The sequence below is a fragment of the Podarcis bocagei genome (assembly GCF_964188305.1).
Source record: "Podarcis bocagei genome assembly, chromosome: 8".
Taxonomy (NCBI): Eukaryota; Metazoa; Chordata; class Lepidosauria; order Squamata; family Lacertidae; genus Podarcis; species Podarcis bocagei.
This window is the reverse complement of record NC_138133.1, coordinates 26,310,319-26,334,388: the sequence shown is the minus strand read 5'-3', so window position 1 is coordinate 26,334,388 and position 24,070 is coordinate 26,310,319. Positions and strand designations below refer to the sequence as shown.

Here is a 24,070-nt window from a genome sequence, read left to right as displayed (position 1 = left end):
AATTTATCCACACAATAACCCTGTGAGGTAGGTCAGGCTGGGAGTGAGTGACTGGCCCAAGGTCACCCAGTGGAGATTTGAACTCTGGTCTCCCAGGTCCTAGTCCAGGTCTCCCAGGTCCTAGTCTAAACACTACACACATATAAAACAATTTCAAATAAATTCAGATACTGACTGGAATAGAAATCTCCTCTTGGAAGACTTACTGAAAGAGGAATTATTTAACAGGACTTGAAAAGATAATAAAGTTGGTACCTGTTTGATGTGTAATGAGATGGAGTTCCAAAGAATTAGGGGCCACCACAGTAAAGGCCCAGTTACAACATTGTGAGGAACGACCCTCCTGGTACAATTTTATCTGCAGCATGCCCTCTCCTGTAGAACAAAGTGATTGATGAGGTATATAGGAAATGAGACAATCTTTTAGGTATCCTGATCCCAAGCTGTGTAGGGACCAGCATTTTAGTGGTGTTGTTACCAGTAGCTAATTGGCAGCCATTGCAGATATTTCAGCAGTGGTGTAATATGATGAAAACATTCCGTGAGCAGTCGAGCCACCACACGTCGCACCTGCTACAGCTTCTGGGTCAACCTCAAGAGTAGCGCCACATAGAGAGCATTTCAGTGAAATATCCCACTGACTCTGGATCTCAGAGCAGTTCACAACATAAAAATGCAAACATGTGCATTTGTACTAAGCAATTGGATGGCAAACAGCATTGCAAAATTCAGAAGGTTCTCATATTATTTCAGAAAGTGCAAATCAGGTAGGTTAGCCTTTAAATGCAATTCTGTTCCCCCCTTTCCCTACTTGGGAATAATGCTCATTGAATAGCATGAAATGGGCTGCTAAGTAAACACACGTAGACAGCAGATGTGCCTTGATGTAAAAGTTGGATCTGAACATTCGTTTGCTCCGAAATATATTTATTTGAAATCTAGAATTCAGTGAATACAAGGATACAAAGCCATTGCAATCATCATTTTAAAATGTTAATATAAATAAAATCAAGAATAAATGATAAGCAATTGCCATTGGAGACCAAAGGACAAATTTCATTTGTAACATATTGTTTTGCTCAAGGCCACCCATCTAGTCACTTCTTTCTGATGTTGAACTGGGTGTATATCTTATTAATATTTTCTCTATATTGTGCTCAGTAGTACAGCAAGCCTGCAACTTACACTCACTTTTCTTATGTGATCCCGACCTTACCCAGGCGATCGAAAAAGATATAAATAGATTGGAAGAACATGGGGGGAACGGGAATAAAAATACTTGGTAGAAAAAACTGTCAGAAGGAGGCAAGAGAGGAGGAAACAACAGTTTGCAATCCCTTCAGTCATTGCACTCACCCTGAGAGAGAGTTTGTGTGTTGTTAGAGAGTCAGAGAGTGACACAGGGCCTAGCTAGCGCATAAAGAGCAAGCAGTGGTGGTCTGAGAGTGAGAGGAAGGTGCTCTGAGCTGCGGAATGCTGTTGTGTTTTGGGTTGTGGTTTTTTTACAGGTTGTTAAAAGGGACTTCCTGGCTTTGCACTTTTTTGTGTTTGTACAAAGTTCCCAGGAACTGAACCTTCACATAAGTTGTGGGCTTACTGTACAGTGGTACCTCGGGTTACAGACGCTTCAGGTTACAGACTCCGCTAACCCAGAAATAGTACCTCAGGTTAAGAACTTTGCTTCAGTATGAAGCAGTATGGCAGCAGGAGGCCCCATTAGCTAAAGTGGTACCTCAGGTTAAGAACAGTTTTAGGTTAAGAACAGACCTCCAGTACAAATTAACTTCTTAACTTGAGGTACCACTGTATATGAAGCTGCATTGCACCTTGTAGCCTCTCTTTCTAAGATATAGAATCATAGAGTTGGACGGAACCACAAGGGTCATCTAGTCATATAATAAAAAAAGGTTCCAGGTTAATTAGATTTGGATTGCAACCTCAGCAATGTTTTTTGTTGTTGTTTTTTGTTCGTGTCTTTGTTATTTCTATTATGTTTACCACCCTGATAAATCAGCACACTGCATACCGTACATTTTAAATGTTACTTTTGGATCTTTGTAGGACGCGGTGATTACTACCATAGTGGGAACGATCTTAACAATTTTGCCGAAAACTTGCAAGATATTCAGAAAAATAGTGGAGAGCAGCTGAAGTAAGCAGGAGCTTTTAAATATGTTCTCATAATGAAATGCTTGATTCATACTATTACCCACATCTTTACTACATATACTATTATCCACACTGATGTCAAAAGAGCTCTGGACTGCGACTGCAAATCTAGAGAGCTCCTTGAGAGTCACTTAACCCTAACCCTTGCGAGCCCCCCATTAAGGGGGGCAGAAACACAACTACATCATCATCTTTGCACCTCTCTGCTGTTCAGAAAGGAAGGGCTGGTGGGTGCCCCACCCTGGGATCCAATGAAATGTAGGCATGTTTAAAGGAGCAGGGTACAATATAGGAGAGACTGAGCAAGTCCAAACAGCAACTGAGCAGTAAAAGCAAATGGTCTCATGTGTCCTGTGGATTTTAGAAAGTGTGTTCTCCTTCATAGAGAACACGCGTTGCGGTGGGGTCTGACAGGCCACCCCCTGTTGCTGGGCGGGTTAGTATGGATGACCATCTGCAGTGATTGGGCGGTTGGGTTACTGGGCAAATTTTGGTGTTGCCATTTAGGGGGATGGACCAAAGGTTATAAAATCAAGTCATGCAGCACTGACTGGGGTCTTTTGCAGCATGCATCGGATCACCCGCCCACCCTCCCTAATCTAGGGCTATTGCGTTGACCTTGCTATGCCTGTCATGGGGTCGTCTGCTTTTGGGGCAGGGGCCTTGTAGGAATTTTGTCCATCTGGCTGATTGGCTGGTGCCATTTGGTTTTTGCCTACTGTGTAGCAAATCGTCACAACTTATGTGGTTACGGTTAGGCGTTGGTTAAAAAATTGGTTAGTGGAGGGGTAAGGATTGGTGGTGCCTGCCCCTCCAATGCTGCTGCGGAAAGGGAATTCCATTAAAGGAATCCAGGGGCTTGCCATTCTTTCGTCCGTACCCCTGAATGGGGCTTAGGGCTGCACAAGCCCCTGGGAGCATGAAGGGGGGGTTGAGGGTCTGGTGCCCGGCTCTATGGTCTCCCCAATATTGTTTTCCCTTTCTGGCTTTCACTGGAATCTGGAAGTCAGTTCTGTCTGGTGTGGGGACAGATAGTCATAACCAATGCCTAAGCAATCAGTCACATTTATGTATTTTAATAAAGTTGTGGCCAAAATTATGCCAAAAACCTTAAACAAAAATTATGTGTGAATTGTGAATTATTTAGGGGTGGCTTGGGGGACCTCGACTTTTTAGACTTCCATCAGCACCTCTGATGATTCACCGTTTTAACCACTTCTTATGCATTTCTTAACTTTATATTGCCTTTACATCTCTTAACAAATCATCCTTCCCCTTCTCCATTTTTGCAATACTTTCAATAATACTCCTCACAAAACTTCTTGCAAACCTATGAACGTCATCTGATCTTCACAAATACTTTTCAAATAGTCTGTAAATTTACGCCAGTCTTCCGTGAATTTATGGTCCCGCCGGTTTTGAATCCTTCCTGTTAGTTTATCTAATTCTGCATAGTCCATTAACTTCATCCTCCATTCTTCAATCGTCGGTAATTCTTCTTGCTTTCATTTTTGGGCCAATAATATTCTTGATGCATTTACTGCATATTAAAAAAGCTTATATTCCTTTCTATTTATATCATTCCCAACAATGCCCAGTAAAAATGCTTCTGGTTTCTTTATAAATGTATATTTCAACATTTTTTTCATCTCATTATATATCATCTCCCAAAAGCATTTCACCTTTTTACATTCCCACTACATGTGATAAAATATTCCCTCTTTTTCTTTACATTTCCAGCATTTATTGCTGACTTTATACATTTTCGCTAACTTAACAGGTGTAATATACCATCTATACATCATTTTCACCACATTTTCTTTTAGGGCATTGCATGCAGTAAATTTTAAACCTTCTTTCCATAATTTTACCCAATCGCTCAGCTGTATATTATACCCAAAATCTTTGGCCCAGTGAATCATAACCGACGGAGCTTGGGCTGTTTGACCTGGAAAGCCTTCATCCAAGTATGCATTTTGCAGCGGGGGTGGGGGTAAGGTTGTGGTTATGTGGTGGTGAGAGGTGTACACTTTGCACACGCTCAAAGGGCACCTTGTCTTTATTCAGCTGAGTCCTGAAGCTTCAGGTTTCGGGGCTTAGCCTTGTCCATCCCTTCTCCATGTAAAGGAATCTGCCATTAAGAGAGACTTGGATCAGACCCACTGGCGTGGAATTGATTTTGATATTTTGGTTAATGAAATTACGATCTGAGACAAAAATCATGTGCTGGTGCAGTTCAACAGTAAACTGACATGCGAGAAACTTTCAGTGCAAGATCCATTTTCAGATATGTTTGTGGCTCCTGTGTACATTGCATTTTATTTTTCTGTGCAATGAAGGACTGCGACTTACAAGAGACCTGTTTTTCTCACGCCATGCACAAATAATGGCAAGAGTCTATCTATGGCATATTGAAAGAGTAAAAAGCAAGTTTTAATTTATGACAGCTGGCCTGATGGAGATGCCCTTATCCTCCCTGTTATAAATTATGAATGAATAAAGCAGTATCCCAAGGGAATGGGGGGAAAGTGGCTGTGGGGACATTAAAATGCATTTGCTAGAATTGATAGAAGGCAAGAAATCCCCATTTCATACTGCTCCATTGTTTTGGGAAAGTGCAGTCAATAATCATAGCCCTTGAAGGACCCGTTTCTGTGTGGTACAAGGCTGAGTGATTACACTTTGGGTTCAGACAGTGAGCCTAGTGTTTCCTTTCAGGCATCTGTATAGATTATTCTCTTTAAGAACCACGAGATGCTTTATTGCTTCCTGGGGACAAATGCTGAAAAAAAAACCTGCAAAGAACTTCGAGGGCAAAGAACAGCATAAGTTGTCAAAACAATTTGGGTCCATCTGTGATGAGTTTTAATGTAATGTCTGAGTAGTGGCCTTTGTATACTTTCCCCCACCGTCACTCCCTGTTCCCCCAAGTCAGAAATCAGTACCGGTACTTTATTTGGAGAATCAGAAAATGGATGTGTGGGGGGGGGGTATTTCCCTCCCTCCCTGAAACTGTGTCGCAACATCTAGACCAGGGGTCAGCAACCTTTTTCAGCCGTGGGCCAGTCCACTGTCCCTCAGACCATGTGGTAGGCCGGACAATATTTTTTTTTGGGGGGGGGGAATGAACGAATTCCTATGCCCCACAAATAACCCAGAGATGCATTTTAAATAAAAGCACACATTCTACTCATGTAAAAACACCAGGCAGGCCTCACAAATAGCCCAGAGATGCATTTTAAATAAAAGGGCACATTCTACTCATGTAAAAACATGCTGATTTCAGGACCGAGTGGGCCGGATTTAGAAGGCAATTGGGCCAGATCCAGCCCCCGGGCCTTAGGTTGCCTACCCCTAATCTAGACGATCTGTCAACTCACTACAGCATATTCCTAGTACTCCTGAGGGCATTGCATATAAGTGTGTGTACACATCACCAATTTAAAGTGCAATTAAGGTCACAGTGTGTGCACATCAGAGATGGGGGCGGGGATGTATTCACCCAACAACCTTTTGGGTTTCCTCCCGACTGCAACCTCCCCCACATCCCCGAACTCCTATTCATGAAGCTCTAATCTGTGCATGAGTGCTCCTCCGCTCATGTGCAACAGCCATCTCAAATATACCTGCCTGGCATAAGTACCATGTTATGTTGTGGGTGAACATATCAGATGACACAGCGATTCTTCAAACAGCTCTTGTTTATTCACAGGCCAGAACAGAACTGAACTGAAGGGTTCAGCCAGCCTGCTTATATAGAGCTCCACTACAGCGCAACAGTAACCATTTTCTGTAACTATCCAATCACTGAACGTCACATTCAATCCCTTATTTGCATATGTGGACCTGAGTGAAAACTATCTACAGTATCCCCCTGCTGGCCCAGGGTGAGAACTTCAGTACATAACATACCAAGAGATGTTGCATCAAAGCAAGTGTTAGCTCACACTTCTCAGGGCATTTTCCCAGTGTTTTCCTCATCGCTAAAAATCCAGGCTTTGTCAACTATAATTTCACAATATGAATTGACGCATAAGTGAGCCATGGAGGAGGAAAGGGAGGAAGAGGAAACCTGCTTCCCCACCTACTGCTTCTTTGCATGTTCGGTGAATCTCTTTGATCTTTTTTGGGTTTTCCAGCTCAGGGCTGGATCTCTGCATATTTTAAAAAACGCTGTAGAAAAACACATTATAAAAGCTCTTATTGGAAAATCCCGTTGGCGACGGATCACTGCTCCATAGCGCCATCTGGTGCCGCACGTTTATAACGCAGTTATAACAATATAATTGATAAGTGTAGCTGGGTCCCAGGTGAACTTGATATGAAACTGTGACTGGGTCATTTACATTCATTCACTAACTGCATGTTTTGCTCTCAGCGAGCCAGCTTTATTGGGAGCAAGCTAGGGAGAGAAGGCAGGAACATGCAACAGCTTTCTTAGTCACCGCACTCTGAGCATTTTAGATGTTTGTACCATGCTGAAAGCTATTCCCGTAAGTCAGGGATCAGCAAACTTTTTCAGCAGGGCGCCGGTCCACTGTCCCCCAGACCTTGTGTGGGGCCGGACTATATTTTTTTGGAGGGGGGGGGATGAACGAATTCCTATGCCCCTATGTATGTACAGAACACCACACCAGAAGGAAAAGAGATAGAATGAGAACGTGAAACCTAGGCTCCTTTTGGCCTTACTTTTATGACCTTGAAAGAAGAGATAACAGAACCAGTTTAAACCAGTTGTACTCAGCTTCTCTAAAGGTATAACCTAAACATCAGGAACTTTCTGCTTGTTTCTTTCACACACAGAAGCTTCCAGAACCCTCAAAACATCATGGAGACTTCCGGGGTGGCGCCATCGGCAATGGCGGACTCCCTCTGATCTGGAGGGACTAGCTCCACGCGAGACGGGTCTTTTCCGCTACGGCGAAGCGGGGACCCTTTCAAAAATCACAGGTGGATGAAGCCTGTGACCATGGGACTCGGCGGGCACCTTTAGCGCCCCCCAACCCTCAAAGGAACCCACTAACGGGCTCCAGAGCGAAGAGGGGGAAGTGGCGCGGTGCTGAGAGTCAACTGCTTCTTCCGTGGAGTGAAGCCACACAGCCGTTGCCGGAGAGCGCTGCCTTTTTCCTGGGACAATTTGGCTTCTAAAATAATCACCCGTGAGTACTTAAATCTCGGACAATTGGACTTTAAATAAGGACTTGCGAGCAGAAAGGAAAATTGGACTTAAAAGTTTACTTCAATTTGGCACTGAAACGGGAAGGTCTAAACAGGAAGTCAGCCTTCCGTTTCTTTGTGGATAGATTAAAGCAAAGACATGGCAAACTAGAGCTCAGAAAATCGCTTGTAAAAGGTTAACTTTCATCATTTAAAATTGTTGAACCCCCTTCGGAAGCAGGAGAAGAGGGGGGATTTTTTTCGGACTGTTTAAACCTGCAGAAGTGAGTGCAAAATAAAATAACTTTCCACCGTCTTGATCCTGGAGCAGGGTGTCAGGACTGACGTTTTTTGAAGCTCATTGACCAGAGACAAACGTCTTTGACAGATAGCTAAAAGAAGAGAAACATAGTGATTCCATTGTTCCCCTTCGCATTTTAAAGGAACAAATATTGACAAAATATCTGAAAAAGGAAACTTTGTTGTCAGACTTGTCTTTAAAAGAAAGAACAAATAGAAGTTTTCCCCCTAGAGGGAGACTGTGAAACTGTAACCAGCTTGCAGCTGTTACTGATTACAATCATGGGAATAGACTCTGACCTTGCAGGACAATGTATCCAGAAGCTCTGTTGTGTGCTCTCTGTAAAACAAATGCCCTACTGGAACAGCTACATGAGAAGACGGACTTGATGGCTGATGCGATCAGAAATTTTGAACAGGCAGTGGGAAATTATATGGCGCCCACCCAGGAATTAAATCAGGAGTATGCCCTGACAGAACAGATGAGGGAAGAGGATGTTGCTGAATCTGGGGCACCAGAGATGGAGGGAGCTGTGGCCCAGCAGGATCATGAGCTTTTGGATTTGACAAATGAACTTGGAAAAGCCAGATTTGGAAAGAAAAAGTTTGGTCTGGTTTGGAAATGGGGGGTTGGATAGACCCCCCTATGCAGGGATGTTTGGACTTTTCAAGTCTGGCAATGGGCCATGAGATGTTTGGGGTTGTGGGGGCTCTTAATTTTGGAGGGACTTCGAAACATGTTCTTAAATACCATATGGAGTTTAGTGTGGACTATGGAAAAGGGGCTGATTTGTCGAGAGGGGTCAAAAACATTGTTAAGCTGGAGTTCCCATGAGTGAAAGGAGCAGGAGACAAAGGAAAATACAGCTATAAATATGAAGAAGAGCCGCGGAAGGGACATGGAAGAGACTTAAGGCCTCGGATACAAGATTGCCAGGTTAATGCGCTAGATTGCTGGGATAAAAAGGACTGACAAAACCCGGGACCAGGAGGAAGGGACGCTGGATGAAGACTGGATTGTTTTTATTTTCTTTTTATTACTAGGATTGTTTTATAAAATTGATGAATGTTAGAAAAATGTTGGAACGAAATTACTTGGCTTTAGCAAAAATGTTTAAAGAATTATGTAAGAATATTATGGTTATGAGAAGTTGGTAAAAATAAGACTTAAGTTTTAAGCTTTAAGGTTTATTATAGTAAGATAAGATTAAAATAGATTAAGGTAATGTAATGACAGAATATTATGAAATATGGAAAGGATTTGCTGCGACAATTAACAACCAGGATACAAAAAAAGGGAGGAGGAGGAGGTCAAAGAAAGAAGGTAATGACAGTTGAGGATTTGAGAATGATGGATTTGTTTTTGAGTGTTTGTGGTATATTTTTGTTTTTTGAACTTGTATTGTTTGATGTGGTTTGTTTTTTCTTGTTTTTTCTTTTTCTGTTTTGTTCTCTTTTGTAATTCTGAAATATTTTCAATAAATATCATATTAAAAAAAAGAAGCTTCCAGAACCCTCTTGAATTAACTAGAATAGGAAAGATCTCTACACATCGGATCAATACTTTCTGCACTAAGAAATGCAAACTGACAGGCTCTCTCCTTCCTCCTTCCTCCCTGTCCTTACAACAGCCCTGTGAGGTAGGTTGGGCTGAGAGATGACTGGCCTAAGGTCACCTGGACGCAAAATAGGGAATCCAAGCCTGTGACCTAATCTCTGGTCTTTGTCTGATACTCTACACCACACCAACTCTTATCTCCAGATTGCGGCCAAGGAGTTAATACAGCAATGTGGGTAAAACAATTTGTATGAGAGGTCTTACATGAGGAGTATAATGAATTGACAACAGGGAGAGCAAAAAGTCTTTTCAGGTTGGTTCAGGGAAGCAGCAGTAATGATCTGAAACTGCCTGGAGGAACTGCTTCAGCCAAGCAATATTTCTGAATGCCTTAGTCCCCTTCTCCCCTGTAGAAGCAGCATCACTGGAGATGGCGAAACTCAGTGAGATAAAGCACTTTAAAACTGCTGCAACTGTTCCACCCTGCATGCTAGAGTAGCCCTCCGTCATGGCCAGCTGACCTACTTACTTGCTGTTTTCTGCTCATATTAGTAACCGAAGGATACCTTAAAAAAAATGAATATGATGGAAGGTTGGTAATAACATCCCATGGCTTCTGGTGATTGTGTTCATTTTTAACATCCAGCAGCTTGGAAAAGAGCAGAGGGTCTGCGGTGCATTATTAGAAAGACAGCTTTGACATCAATAAAAGTTGCCCCATCACACACACACACCTAGGACCTTTTGCATGTAGAACAGAGCTACAGATCTATCATCCACGGATTTTTAAGCTAAAATTTGGAGAGGGGGAAAATAGGCTTGGGCAAGACGTGGACCCCTTCAGATGTCCTGTACAGCTGTGTTGTTGTTGTTGTTGTTGTTGTTGTTGTTGTTGTTGTTGTTGTTGTTGTTGTTGTTGTTGTTATGTCAACTTATACACCACCCTATACCCAGAGGTCTCAGGGCAGTTCACAACAAGACCACAACATAAAATAGTCAAACCTAAAGCAATAACCCAATACCCCCCCCCAAAAAAAGCCACATTCTAAAAGGCTGTTGGGTGTCAATCAGATCAACCAAAGGCCTGGTTAAAAGGAACATTTTTGCCTGGCACCTAAAGGTATATAATGAAGGCGCCAGGCGAACTTCCCTGGGGAGAGCATTCCACAGACAGGGAGCCACTGCAGAGAAGGCCCATTCTCGTGTTGCCACCTCCGGACTTCTCGAGGAGGAGGCATATAAAGGAGGACCTCAGAAGATGATCTCAGGGGCTGGATAGGTTCTTATGGGAAGAGGCACTCTTTGAGGTATTGCGGTCCTGAGCCATTTAAGGTTTTATGGGTCAAACCCAGCACTTGGGCCCGGAAACTAATTGGTAGCCACTGCAGTCTCATAGTTACGTCAACATTTCTAGCTGCCTCATCCTGAGTTACACCGCTCCAGCCCAGTGTTATCTTCTCCCACTGTTGGCTACTTCCCAAGGACTCAAGCAAAGACCTTGCCCCTCCATGCTACCCAATATCATTTTCAATTGGAGAAGTCAGAGGTTGAGACCTTATGCATGAAAAGTGTATACGCTGCCACTGAGCTGTAGCCTCTCTCACATATACGACGTGGGTCACTGTGGATGGGAATGTGGTTTTATGGCCAGTGAGTAGGAGTGGCTCAAAATAATAGGTGGCATTCTCACTTCCTCTTGGAACCAATTGGCTGTTCCCTTGCATTATTCCTGATTCCTCTGCAATAGGAAGAAATCGAAGGAAGGAGTCTATGGAACATCCTGTGCACCCTAAGCAAGAAATGAACCCCACTGGGTTAAATGGGGCACATTTGTTTATTTATTAAGTCTTTTTAGCTCATCCTTCATCATCTGATCCCAAGGCGGGGGTACAATATGGTTTAAATGGCTGAAACTTGTCTGATACAATTAAAAGAGTAGATAAATTAAGTGTACGTCCTAAAGATCTTACATGTTTGAAGCTTTCTCAAACACTCTCTGGTTTTTGCTCCTATATATACATATCTATTTCAATGTCAATGCAGGTGGTGTTTCAGACCCCTTTTAGCCTACTTGGACAGACTCCAGAAGGCTGCTCAACTTACACCTTTCCTAAGATACCGTAATGGGCCCCCTAAAGGTAAGTAGCTTAACTCATTGCTGGGGGTGGGGGACGACAACACTCCAGTACCAACCAGTTGTTATACCTCTTCCCCCTTCTCCGCATTTCATCGCTAAGATTAATTTCATTTTGTTCCTGTAGTCGATCAGGAATAGGTTTTGAGACTTAAAACAACTTAGACACTATGACACTAAAATCTTTTGACAAAATGTAGTCACGGTACTAGTTTGGTTTGCAGTTGAGTACACACCAGAAAAATGCACCCAAAACAATTGAGCAACTTCCCTGTGAGGAAGGTTTACATCCTCACAATTTACCACCCCACATCTCCCAATGTTGCTTTCCCCTCTACTAATATCCAGTACTGGAAGTGAGTCCAAATGGAGAAAAGTTCATGGCAGATGGGGAGATGCTTCAACACTCTCACCAATGCACCTCTTAACTGGGACACCTCACCCCACTTTGATATGTAACTGGGGCAGCCCTGCTTCTAAAGGCACAATGTGCCATCATCAATATATAGTAGGGCTGGCCTTCCAGAAGCTGTTGGGACTCCAACTCCCATCAATCCCTGCCAGCAGGGTCAATGGTCAGAGACGATGGGAGTTGTAGTCCAGACCTGGTGTATATAGTTCTCCACCCTGGTGTATAGTTTGGGCCTTGTGTTGTGATCCTGTGTGTATTTGCTCAGAGGAAAATGCTGCTGTATTGAAGAAGCCTTACTCCCAGGTAGGAATGGAGGAGAAATTCAATTCAGTTCACATTTTAAGGCGAACTTACCTCATTCTCATTTTCCAAAATAAAATCTGAACCAAGACACAGCCATACTTGTACTTCTCTGAATTTTGCAAGGCAGTTCTCCAGCTAATGTGTGCAGAAATCCATATACTAACGTAAAGTGTGCATATAAATGCATATATTAGTGAGAATATCTTACCAAAATGTATTATTTAGGAGGAAATGCTTGTGAAAATGTGTATATTAATTGGAATTGCATGCAAAAATGTGTTTATTGTGAGATATTTGCACTAAAATGCTGATAATTTTCATGAGGATTATTTCAACTAAAATTTGCAGATTGCTCTAGAAATGTAGAGAACTGAATTTAAGACTGGAAAAATGAGAAATTGAGAAAACCAAAATTGAAAGATTTGTGTATCCTTGCTCTCAGGTAAGTAAGCATAGGATTGCAGCTCAATGTACACTTACTTACCTGAGAGTAAGTCTCCTTGAACTCACTGGCACATGCATAGGATTGCCCTGTCTGCATTCTGCTATCACAATGGGTAACCATGAAGTGTTAACATTATTCTTCCTAGACTATCTTCAATGGCAGAAATCTCAATTTCAGCCATCTCACTTAGCTGTAATTTAAATATTTATGTCTGTAAATCGTACTAAAAACTGCTCTATTTTTATACGGCAGATTTTAAGGTTATTTTCTACATTCCTTGCACATTTTGCAGTAGCAGCATGGAACAGGGGATTCTATATTAAAGACATCTAATTATATGTGCGAAAAGTAATTGAAAGCCTCCTCTCAGCCTGGCAATGCAAAATATTTGAACTCTGTCCCTAACAGTATGTTTCCCTTTCATCATCTTGATTATTCTTTTTCAAGCCTGCCAGATTGAATTTTCTGAGGTTCATATAACAATCCCCACAGCTTGTGACTTGGGAAAGATCAGATTCATGATTTAGAGACTCACGGGCTCCCTTTTATTTGCATGCTCTGACAAGGGTAAGAAGATGAGTGCTTGGTCCAAACTGAGTGCCCATGCGGTAGCCCACATGAGAATGTAGGAATCCATAAGAAAGGATTTTTGAATCAGAACAGAAAGGGCCATGGTTCAGTTGTAGAGCATTTGCCTTGTATGCAAAGGTTCAAACCCCACCAACTCCACATAGGACTAGGAGAGAATCTTTGCCTGAAACCTTGGAGATCCAAGTGAAGGTAGGCAATTCAAAGCTAGAAAGACTGATAATTGTCTTACTCAGCATTAAGATAGCTTCCTGTGATAGCCAGAGGAAGCTCACAAAGGGAGCGTGATGGAGAGACGCATAATTAAAGGTCCACCAGCTCTCTCCCAGCAGTCAGATTGCACGTTAAATAACATACTAGGAAGAGCAATGGGGATAAGTACACTAGTAGTGTCCCCTGACTGTCTGAAGTTAGAGAGAGGTGGATCTGGCAGTTTTAGTTTATCTTGGCTTCTCTTTTTTCCAGCTTTAACTTCAGTTTGCCCCATTTCTGCATTAGTTTGGCCAATTAAAAAAGTGTGCATTTTTGCAAGTGTTGCAAAAGTATTTGCAAGTTATTGCATTTTTGCAAGTTATTTTCACAAATAAACATGTTTTTATGTGCACTTTCCCCCTAAGATGTGGTTTTGGATGCATTGTTTGGTTGGAGAATTGTGCTGCAACATTTGTAGAAGTGCGCGTTTTGAGCAATACAGTGGTACCTTGGTTCTCAAACTTAATCTGTTCCAGAAGTCCGTTCCAAAACCAAAGCGTTTCAAAAATAAGGTGCACTTTCCCATAGAAAGTAATGCAAAATGGATTAATCAATTCCAGACTTTTAAAAACAACCCCTAAAACAGCAATTTAACATGGATTTTACTGTCTAACGAGATCATTGATCCATAAAATGAAAGCAATAAACAATGTACTGCAGTCACACGGTCAATCAATCAGTAGCTGAACTGGGTTCCACACAGTCACAAAAACAAAACAAAAAAGAGCCGCAAAAACTAAAACGCAAAATAAACAGTAAAAACAGACAGACCTCAGCGTAACACTCAAAACGGAAGTGTGGCACTCAAAACAGAGCACATCCAGCTTCTGAAAAAAGTACACAAACTGGAACATTTACTTCCAGGTTTGCGGTGTTTGGGTTCCAAGTGGTTTGAGTACCAAGGCATTTGAGAACCAAGGTACCACTGTATCGACATTTCAGTTTGTGTGTTGGTTCAGGGAGTGTGATTTAGGGAGTGTGATTCCCCCCCTTTCTACCCCATGTGGAACCTCCCCCCACAAAGTGGAACCCTGGAAGATCCACACTCCAGGAGACTCTCTTCTCTGCTGCAGTGGCGTAGCATGGGTTGTCAGCACCCGGGGCAGGGCAAGTAATTTGCGCCCCCTAACCCGTGGATTTTAGCACTCGAGTCTCTTCCACTAGATTAGCACGTGACCCCCCGATGTTGCGCTCGGTGCGGCCGGCCCCCCCTGCACCCCCCACGCTACACCACTGCTCTGCTGTCTAACTTTTAGAGGGTAATGAGGCAGAGCCAGCATGTTCATACCTCCGTCTTCCTTCCTGCGGTTCTAAACATATGCAATCCAGTGTCTGAAGAGGGCAAGTATGTCTCTTGGAATGGATGCTCTCATTTTAGTGTCCACGGCTAAGAGCTGTCAAGGACCCTGCTCTCCATTAATTTGTCTAACTCTTTAAAAAGCTATCCGAGTTAATGTCAAGCACCTCATCGTGGCAGTGGATCTTACAAGTTAATTACGCCTCACATGAAGAAGCATTTCCTTTTGTTTATCCGAAAATTACTGCTAGACAGAGTCTGAGCAGAGAATAATTTATTCCTCTTCCCTGGTCGTAATTTCACAAACATTTATCGCATCTCCCACTCTTCCCTTCGTAATTGTTGCCTTAAACAAAAAAAGCTCCCAAGTACTAACTTTTCTCTTCTTAGAGAAGGTGCTTCATGTTTTCCCTTGATTATTTAAGTTGCCTTTGCCTGCACTTTCTCCTACTCAACAATGTGGTTTTGAGGTGTGAGAGCCAGAACAGTACTTAACACTTAAGTGTTGAAGCACAGCTACATACATAAACCCAAGAGGAAGATGGATAACTGTCTCATACCAAATTGAACCACTGGATTGAGCCCAGGTGTCTTTACCTGGGGTGGAGAATCTAAGGCCTGGAGATCAGGGGGACAAATGCGGACCTCCAAATTCTCCATCTGGCCCTCAGATCTCTCCCCAGCCTACAGCCCTTTGCTTCACATTCCAATTACCGTATTTTTTGCACCATAACACTCACTTTTTTCCTCCTAGAAAGTAAGGGGAAATGTCTGTGCGTGTTATGGAGGAAATGCCTACGGGTGGCATGCCTATGGATTTTCCTCCTCTAAAAACTACGTGCGTGTTATGGTCGGGTGCGTGTTATAGAGCGAAAAATACGGTATTTTGCCTGCCAGGAAGGTATCCCTGATCTCTGATAGTGCCCCTTGCTTCTCTGGATAGATAGGAATGCGTGTGTCTAGAAAATAGCCTACCATATAAAGGTGAAACTTGCATCTGTTGCTTTGCCCACTTAGGGCTCACCTTGGAGGCCCACAGAGAGTTTCCTAGAAAGACATGTGGCCCTCTGGCTGAAGTCCAGCCAAGCTGATTCCTTCCAGGTATTTTGGGTTACAACATCCATCAACCCCGGCCAGCAGAAGTTGGCGAAGGCTGGTTGGCACTGTACTGCCATCAGTTCTCTGCCATTTCAGACAGGATTCTTTCTTGACCCTACCTGGAGATACCAGGGATCAGCCCCTGAAAACTAATATACTCATGCAAAATAATTAAAATATTTTAAAATTTTGGATACCAGCTGCATTCACACACTGGCACGTTTAACACTGTGTACATAAGCAAAAATATGCTGAGCATGTGTGGTTGGGTCTTAATATTCAGTGTCCTTCAGGAATAGATTCTGATCTTAGTAGACTGAGAAGAATATGTAGCTGTTTTATGGAAGAATCCAAACCTTTAGATTAGCAACCAAAGCAGACCCATGCGAAGCTTGTCTGAGGCGCAGGCCATGAGTCTTGTTAGAATAAAGTTATAAACTCAAGGGATGTGGGTGGCGCTGTGGGTTAAACCAATGAGCCTAGGACTTGCCAATCAGAAGGTCGGTGGTTCGAATCCCCACGACGGGGTGAGCTCCTGTTGCTCGGTCCCTGCTCCTGCCAACCTAGCAGTTCGAAAGCACGGCAAAGTGCAAGTAGATAGATAGGTACCGCTCCGGCGGGAAGGTAAACAGCGTTTCTGTGCGCTGCTCTGGTTCGCCAGAAGCAGCTTAATCATGCTGGCCACATGACCCGGAAGCTGTATGCCGGCTCCCTTGGCCATTAAAGCAGATGAGCGAGATGAGTGTCACAACCCCAGAGTCGGTCACGACTGGACTTAAATGGTCAGGGGTCCTTATAAACTCAAACAAAAAAAGCACCCAGTCCCTGGCAGGGCCCCTGTTATGTACTGAGTTGAATAGGATCCAAACTGCAGCAGTCTGATTGGTCCTAGAACAATAGGATCCAAATTGCAGCAGTCTGGTTGGTCCTAGAACAATAGGATTCAGAATGCAGCAGTCTGAGTGGTCCAAGAACAATGCAGCAGTATGATTGGTTGGCAGGAACCACCCAATCATGCTCCAGATATAAGTGAATCCACAACCTGATTGGCTTACAGTAGAATTCCAGAATTAACCAATCATGTGCAGCCCATTGTGTAAATAATGTATATAAAGCAGATACTTTGAGGGGAGATTCATTCATTCCTCCTCACCACTATGAGCTGAATAAAGAGCATGAAATCACTTTGCGACTCTGAGTATATTTCACTGGCGACGAAGGTGGGATCCCGCTGAGCTGACTGCCACACACAGCACCGCAGCACCGCCACCTGCCGCACCGCTGCCTCGCACCGTGTATCCAGGCTTCAGCTCCGGGACACAAGGAACTCAGAATGGCAGCCAACAGCAGCTTCTCGCCGTTCAACCCAGCATCTGGAGACTGGGAAGCGTACGCCTCCCGTTTCACCTTCCTCCTAGAAGCCAAAGGGGTCACCGATGAAGAAGACGCCAAGAAGAGGGCAATATTCTTCAGCATCTGCGGAGAGGAGACATTTGAAATCGCCCGGGCTCTCCTTGCACCTGAAGACGTCGCTACTGTTCCATACAAAACAATAATGGAACAGCTGAAGGGGCACTTTTCGCCACAGCCCTCAGTGGTGGCTCGTCGAAATGCCTTCTACGCAAAGCGGCAAGCCCCTGGGGAAACCATAACTGGATTTGTGACCTCTCTCCGCCAAGCTGCCCGGTTCTGCAACTTCTCAGAGCTGGAGAACATGCTTCGTGACCGCCTCGTCGGTGGCCTGAAGGATGAGAAGCTGCAACGACGCCTCTACGCCAAGAAGGACCTAACGTTCCAGGTCGCTCTGGAGGAGGCCCTCGCAACGGAAGCTGCCGAGAGGTCGACGCAAGAGGCACGGCCGAGCCTGCCACCCCAACCGAGGGTCCACCATGAAGACCTCACCGACGACTCAGGATCTGACAGGGAGGAGGTGCACCGAGTACAGCAGCGCACTCAAGCAGCCCACATACCACAGCTGCCTCGACGAGAAGGAGGAAACTGCGCAAGCTGCGGGGAAAGTCACGAGAGGAGGACCTGCCGTTTCCGCAACGCAGAGTGCAGGCAGTGCAGAAAATTGGGACATATCGCCCGGGTGTGTCAAGCTCGGCCCACCCGACGCCAGGCATCAGATGACCAATCCAAGAGCCCCAGGTCCCGGGGCCCAACGCACCAAGGCAACTCTACGGAGCTCACGGACTTCCAGGTATACCAGTTGCCCCACCCCAACGTAGAGAAAATTTATGTAGAGGTACAGATAGAGGGGGCCCCATGCCGCATGGAGCTTGACACGGGTTCAACTCTATCCATAATCTCGGCAAGGACCTTAAGGAAACTGTGTCCTACTGGGGGTCCCAAACTCAGGCCGGCCCCATTCACCCTCCGGGACTTCCAGAAACGTAAGGTCCCCACAATGGGGGTGGGGACCTTCAGGGTGCAATACCGAGGGCGGACGCGGCAATTGGACTTGCTCGTGGTCAAGGGCCCCTACATTAGCTTACTGGGATTGGCATGGTTTGGACCACTGGGGCTAGCCATCACCGGGGTGAACCACACTACCTTACAAGTGGACGTGGACGCCATCTGCAAGGAATTTCCAGGGGTTTTCGATGGGAAATTGGGACAGTATACGGGCCCCCCCATTGCTCTACAGCTTGACCCCGCAGTACGACCGGTCAGGCTCAAGGCCCACCGGGTCCCGTTCGCCCTGAAACCCCGTATAGACGAGGAATTGGACCGGCTCGTGGAGCAAGGAGTGCTGGAGCCGGTGCCTAATGCCCCCTGGGAAACCCCAATCGTCACACCCGTCAAGCCTAATGGTTCGGTCCGCATCTGCGCAGACTACAAATGTACCATAAACAAGGCCCTCACGGCCCACGCATACCCAGTGCCAGTGGTCAGCCATGTCCTTGCCACCCTGGCTGGGTCGAAAATTTTTGGCAAGCTGGACTTGGCCCAAGCATATCAACAGCTGCCAGTAGATGAGGCCACAGCAGAGGCACAGACGATTGTGACGCACAGAGGAGCGTTCAGGGTAAAGCGGCTGCAATTCGGTGTCAGCGTGGCACCAGGCATATTCCAGAATCTAATGGACTCGCTCCTTAAAGGGATTCCTGGCGTCACCCCCTTCTTCGATGATGTGTTGATTGCCGGGCCCACACCAGAAGAGTTTGAGGACCGCCTCCGCACCGTTCTGCACCGTTTCCAGACGGCGGGTCTCAAGGTGAAGCGGGAAAAATGTCTACTAGGAGTGCCTCAGGTGGACTTTCTGGGATTTATGGTGGACGCAGAAGGGGTCCACCCGACTGGGGACAAGGTACAGGCCATCTGTGATGCCCCAGCGCCCAAGAGCAAGACTGAACTTCAGGCCTTCTTGGGACTATTGAACTTTTACCATTCCTTCCTTCCCCACAAGGCGGCAGTAGCAGAGCCCCTACACAGACTCCTGGACAAGCGGGCCCCTTGGGTGTGGGGCCAGCGCCAGGAGGCTGCATTCCAGGCAGTCAAGGACTTGCTTGTCTCAAACTAGGTCTTGGCACACTTCGACGAGAGGCTGCCGGTGGTGCTAGCATGTGACGCCTCGCCCTATGGCATTGGCGCTGTCCTGGGACACCAACTCCCGGATGGAAGAGAGGTACCAGTGGCATACTTTTCCCAGACACTCAACGCAACCGAGCGGAACTACTCGCAAATCGACAAGGAGGGTCTGGCAATCGTGAAGGGAGTAAAAAAATTCCATGATTTCTTGTACGGGCGGCCCTTCACCGTGGTGACTGACCACAAGCCGTTGCTTGGCTTGTTTGCCCCCGAAAAGCAGACCCCCCAAGTGCTGTCTCCTCGCGTCCTCAGGTGGTCAATTTTCCTTGCCAGCTACCAGTATGCACTGATTCACCGCCCAGGGAAGGCGATGGGCCATGCGGACGCCCTCAGCAGGCTACCACTACCGGAAACAGGCCCCGACCCAGCACCTGCACAAGAGGTTATGAGCCTGGAGCTGCTTCCCGACCGCCCTATTCAGGCACAAGAAGTTGCACACCATTCCAAGAAAGATAGGGTCATCTCCCGGGTCTGGGACTGGGTGTGGAGGGGATGGCCCAGCAGCAGCCCTGGGCCAGAATTCGCTGGCTACACAACCCGCAAACATGAACTGTCGGCCCACAAGGGGTGCCTGTTATGGGGAAGCAGGGTCGTTGTTCCCCAGCCTCCCCGCAAAAGGGTCCTCACAGCCCTACACGAGACACACCCAGGGGTAGTAAGAATGAAGGCCCTTGCCAGGAGTTATGTGTGGTGGCCAGGGATCGACGGAGAGATAGAGGCCTGGGTCAAACACTGCCAGGCCTGCCAAGAATCCCGCCCAGATCCCCCAAGGGCCCCAGTCCAGTCCTGGGAGTCCGCCCGAGCACCATGGTCACGCCTGCATGTGGACTTCGCTGGCCCCTTTCAGGGGAAAACATTCTTCATAGTGGTGGACTACTACACCAAATGGCTGGAAGTTGCACTGGTACCGTCCACTTCCACGTCCGCAGCCATCCGGGTACTACGCAGGTTGTTTGCAACCCACGGGCTCCCTGACACTCTCGTCTCAGACAATGGGACTGCATTTATGTCAGGAGAATTCCAAACCTTCACAGCGCAGAACGCCATCCGCCACATCCGTTCGGCGCCATTCCACCCTGCCACCAATGGCCAAGCAGAACGCATGGTGCGGACCACCAAGGACACCCTTCGCCGCATGACGCAAGGGGATTGGGAGTACCGCCTTTCCACATTCCTCCTAGCACAGCACAGCACCCCCAGCTCAACGACTGGCCGGAGCCCCGCTGAACTACTAATGGATCGGCGCCTTGCAATCAGACTGGACCGCCTTCACCCCGATAGAGCTCAGGATGAGGTAGTGGTGGGGGAAGGCAGGAACCCCCGGACCTTCGAGGCCCAGGACCCAGTGTACGCAAAGAATTTTGGGGCAGGCCCGGCATGGGTACCCGCCACAGTCACCAGGGTCACTGGCCCCGTGTCGTACGAGGTGCTAACGGATGGGGGGCAATGCTGGCGCCGCCACTGCGACCAAATACGGCGACGATTCCCAGGAGAAAACCAGGAGGAGGAAAGGTCAGAGGAGTCCCAAGGGAACAGAGGGGCAGTGAGGCCCATAGAGCAGGAGGGGCCAGCAGGAGAGGCAGAATCAGTAAATACAGAGAGGACCCGTGAGGCCGAAAGGACACCGGAACCAGAACCACAACTGAGCGAGCCGGTTGCGCCAGACCAAACAGGCCCATCACAGCCAGCATCCTTGGAACACGAGCCAGAACCTGAACCCCGGACCAGGGAACACCACAGGCCGCAACGCACACGTAGGCCGCCGGCGTACCTCGAGGACTATGAATGCGACCTCCCGGGCAGGACTGGAACTTAGAGGGGAGGGGTGTTATGTACTGAGTTGAATAGGATCCAAACTGCAGCAGTCTGATTGGTCCTAGAACAATAGGATCCAAATTGCAGCAGTCTGGTTGGTTCTAGAACAATAGGATTCAGAATGCAGCAGTCTGAGTGGTCCAAGAACAATGCAGCAGTATGATTGGTTGGCAGGAACCACCCAATCATGCTCCAGATATAAGTGAATCCACAACCTGATTGGCTTACAGTAGAATTCCAGAATTAACCAATCATGTGCAGCCCATTGTGTAAATAATGTATATAAAGCAGATACTTTGAGGGGAGATTCATTCCTCCTCACCACTATGAGCTGAATAAAGAGCATGAAATCACTTTGCGACTCTGAGTATATTTCAGTCCCCCAGCCAGCTTAACCCTCCAAACCCAGGGGAAGTGTACCCAGCTGCCTTCCTCCTCTTCATGGGCCTGATCCAGAGTCGTTTTTGCTCAGCCCGTCTCAGGTCATCAGACTTTCTTGGGATAAGAGACATGGACAGCTGCTTGCCGTGGCAACACGTCCCTTAGTTTTCCAAAGCCATCAAATTACAGCATTGTTGTTATTGTTTTCCCCTCAGAACAATTAATAAAAATTAGAATAAGAAAAGAATGTCACAAGAACATGGTACAGAATAGTATGGCGAATACTGCAGTAAGGCGTATTCTAGGTTTCTACATCTGGGCTGCTTCCAGATGGTTGGCTTTTAGTGCCACCGAAGCATTGTTGTTCTGTTGAAAGCTGCAAGCAGAATTGTAATGAACCTACCACACAATTAGGGAATACTTCGCCTTTTCTATAAGTACATTCCACTATGCTCCGTCCACACCAGGAAACATAACATAAAACATCACATTGCATCACATCACATCATATCACATAAAACATAAAACACCTTTTGCATCTCAGCACACATTCACTACAACCTTTAAGGTGGGTGGCATTGTTATAAAGCCTGACTCAGCAACTCTGGCTATCCTGAGAATGCCAGATTTAATGATGCCACTTGTATTCACAGAGTCCACACTCTTAAAACAAAATTGGCTGAAGGTCTCGCCATAGATATAACGGAACTTTGCACCATCTGAAAAGCATTTAGGCAGAGCGGCTTCTTTTAGCTCTCTCTGTCTCTCCAGCAGGCAAGAACTGGCAGGAGACCTCCATCTCCTTTGTACAGCCTACTCCAAGATCATTTATTTTTTCTGTTCTTCAGGAGTCGGCAAGAACCTCACTTGTGAGATAACTGGTTTAACACTCCAATCCAGATTCTGCGAGACGAGTCGGTTCACTGTGAGATTAAATCTTTGTGGCATTTTTCATCATTGATACGGCACTTGTATTACAGGATGCTTTCCCATTTCTTGCTAATTATATCGTACCACAGTAGCTACATGCACATTGAAACATTTGCATATTGGCAAAATTACATAGGCCTATAAGATGGATAAATGGAGCAAGCACCACTTCTTAGCTATTGAATCTTCATTATTGTTTTCTTTCACTTAGGCAAATGAGATGCTCCTTTTTAACAAGAGGATCACTGCCAATGAAGCACGAACCCAAGGACTCGTGGCGGAGGTTTCTGCTGACAGTACTTTTCAGCAAGAAGTTTGGACAAGGCTGAAAGCATCTGCTAATCTTCCTAGAAATGTTCATAATAACTACAGCACACACTATTCATAACAGCGCAACCCTATACATGTTTACTCAGGAGTAAATCTCATTGTGCTGAAGAGGGCTTACTTCCTAATACGTGTGTTTAGGAGTGCCTCCTTAATCTTATTAAAACACTGAGCCAAATACTGTACCAGTCAAAATGCCAACAAATGTTTGTTAGAATGGTTAAAAAAGATGTCATTACATAGGTTCACTAATGAGACAGAGAACCAAAAAAAAAAAAAAAAAAAGAACCATTCACACATCAATTTTCATGTGTGATCTCAAATGACAATATTTTCTTTCTTTGTATCCTGCAAAAATCAGGCTGCATCCCAGTTATCCCTAACTATGAAGGCACAGTCTCTAGGCAACCCTTGGGAGTATTTTTGCGGCAGAAGCAGCTGCTGGAAAAGAACTTTCTTTGACAGCAGGGTTTTAGTAGATGCTCTTCTCCTGGTCGACGCAGGTGGCGCTGTGGGTTAAACCACAGAGCCTAGGACTTGCCAATCAGAAGGTCGGCAGTTCGAATCCCGGCAACGGGGTGAGCTCCCGTTGCTTGGTCCTTGCTCCTGCCAACCTAGCAGTTCGAAAGCACGTCAAAGTGCAAGTAGATAAATAGGTACCACTCCGGCGGGAAGGTAAACAGTGTTTCCGTGCGCTGCTCTCGTTCGCCAGAATGGTTCGTCATGCTGGTCACATGACCTGGAAGCTGTATGCCGGCTCCCTGGGCCAATAAAGCGAGATGAGCGCCACAACCCCAGAGTCAGCCACGACTGGTCAGTGTCCCCCTTTACCCTTCTCCTGGTCATAAGAAAAGGGGCAGAACTATAGCTCAGTGGGTAAAGCACAGGGTTTTCATGCAGAAAGTCCCAGGTTCAGTCCTTGACATTTCAGGGTACACCAGGGTTAAGTCTCTTGCCTGAAACACCGAAGAGTCTCTGCCAGGCAGAGCCAATACTGTACTGGAAAGGCCAATGCTCTGGTTCAGGCTGGCAGCTTCTTATGTTCCTTTGCTTAGGCAACAGGGGAGGAATTTGGCTTGGTCCTCAATCTCATGCAAACCTACTTAATTTGTACTTTCTGAGACTATACCCCAAAATTCACACCTCTCTGGAATTTATGGTGAAATTCTCCACCAAAATAATTGTGTACAAAAATGAGTATTTAAGTGCAGGGAAATGCACATATTTTTGAAAATAGCATGCAAACCTGTATTCTAGCATAGAGCGCTCTGGTGTCATTGGGAGTTCCCCGGCCAAGGGGAATTGCTACA

General features: G+C 45.8%; 1 protein-coding gene and 1 pseudogene across 2 annotated transcripts in view; both read left to right on the top strand.

Annotated features, from left to right (window-relative positions):
- Positions 1-22,525, top strand: part of LOC308593585 (uncharacterized protein) — a gene marked incomplete at its 3' end in the record, with an annotated part of 125,406 nt that extends 102,881 nt beyond the window's left edge. Inside the window, exons 2-3 of the mRNA XM_081206046.1 lie at positions 16,832-17,565; positions 22,484-22,525. Of these exons, the coding sequence (XP_081062172.1) occupies positions 17,047-17,565; positions 22,484-22,525 (561 nt within the window). The 5' untranslated portion in view covers positions 16,832-17,046. The remainder of the gene's footprint in view (positions 1-16,831; positions 17,566-22,483) is intronic.
- The window catches only part of LOC308593584 (enoyl-CoA delta isomerase 2-like), a 102,292-nt pseudogene that overhangs the window by 69,840 nt on the left and 8,382 nt on the right, over positions 1-24,070 (top strand). Inside the window, exons 5-8 of the transcript XR_014013340.1 lie at positions 2,062-2,152; positions 2,384-2,396; positions 11,228-11,322; positions 22,645-22,788. The product of XR_014013340.1 is annotated as an enoyl-CoA delta isomerase 2-like (transcript). The remainder of the gene's footprint in view (positions 1-2,061; positions 2,153-2,383; positions 2,397-11,227; positions 11,323-22,644; positions 22,789-24,070) is intronic.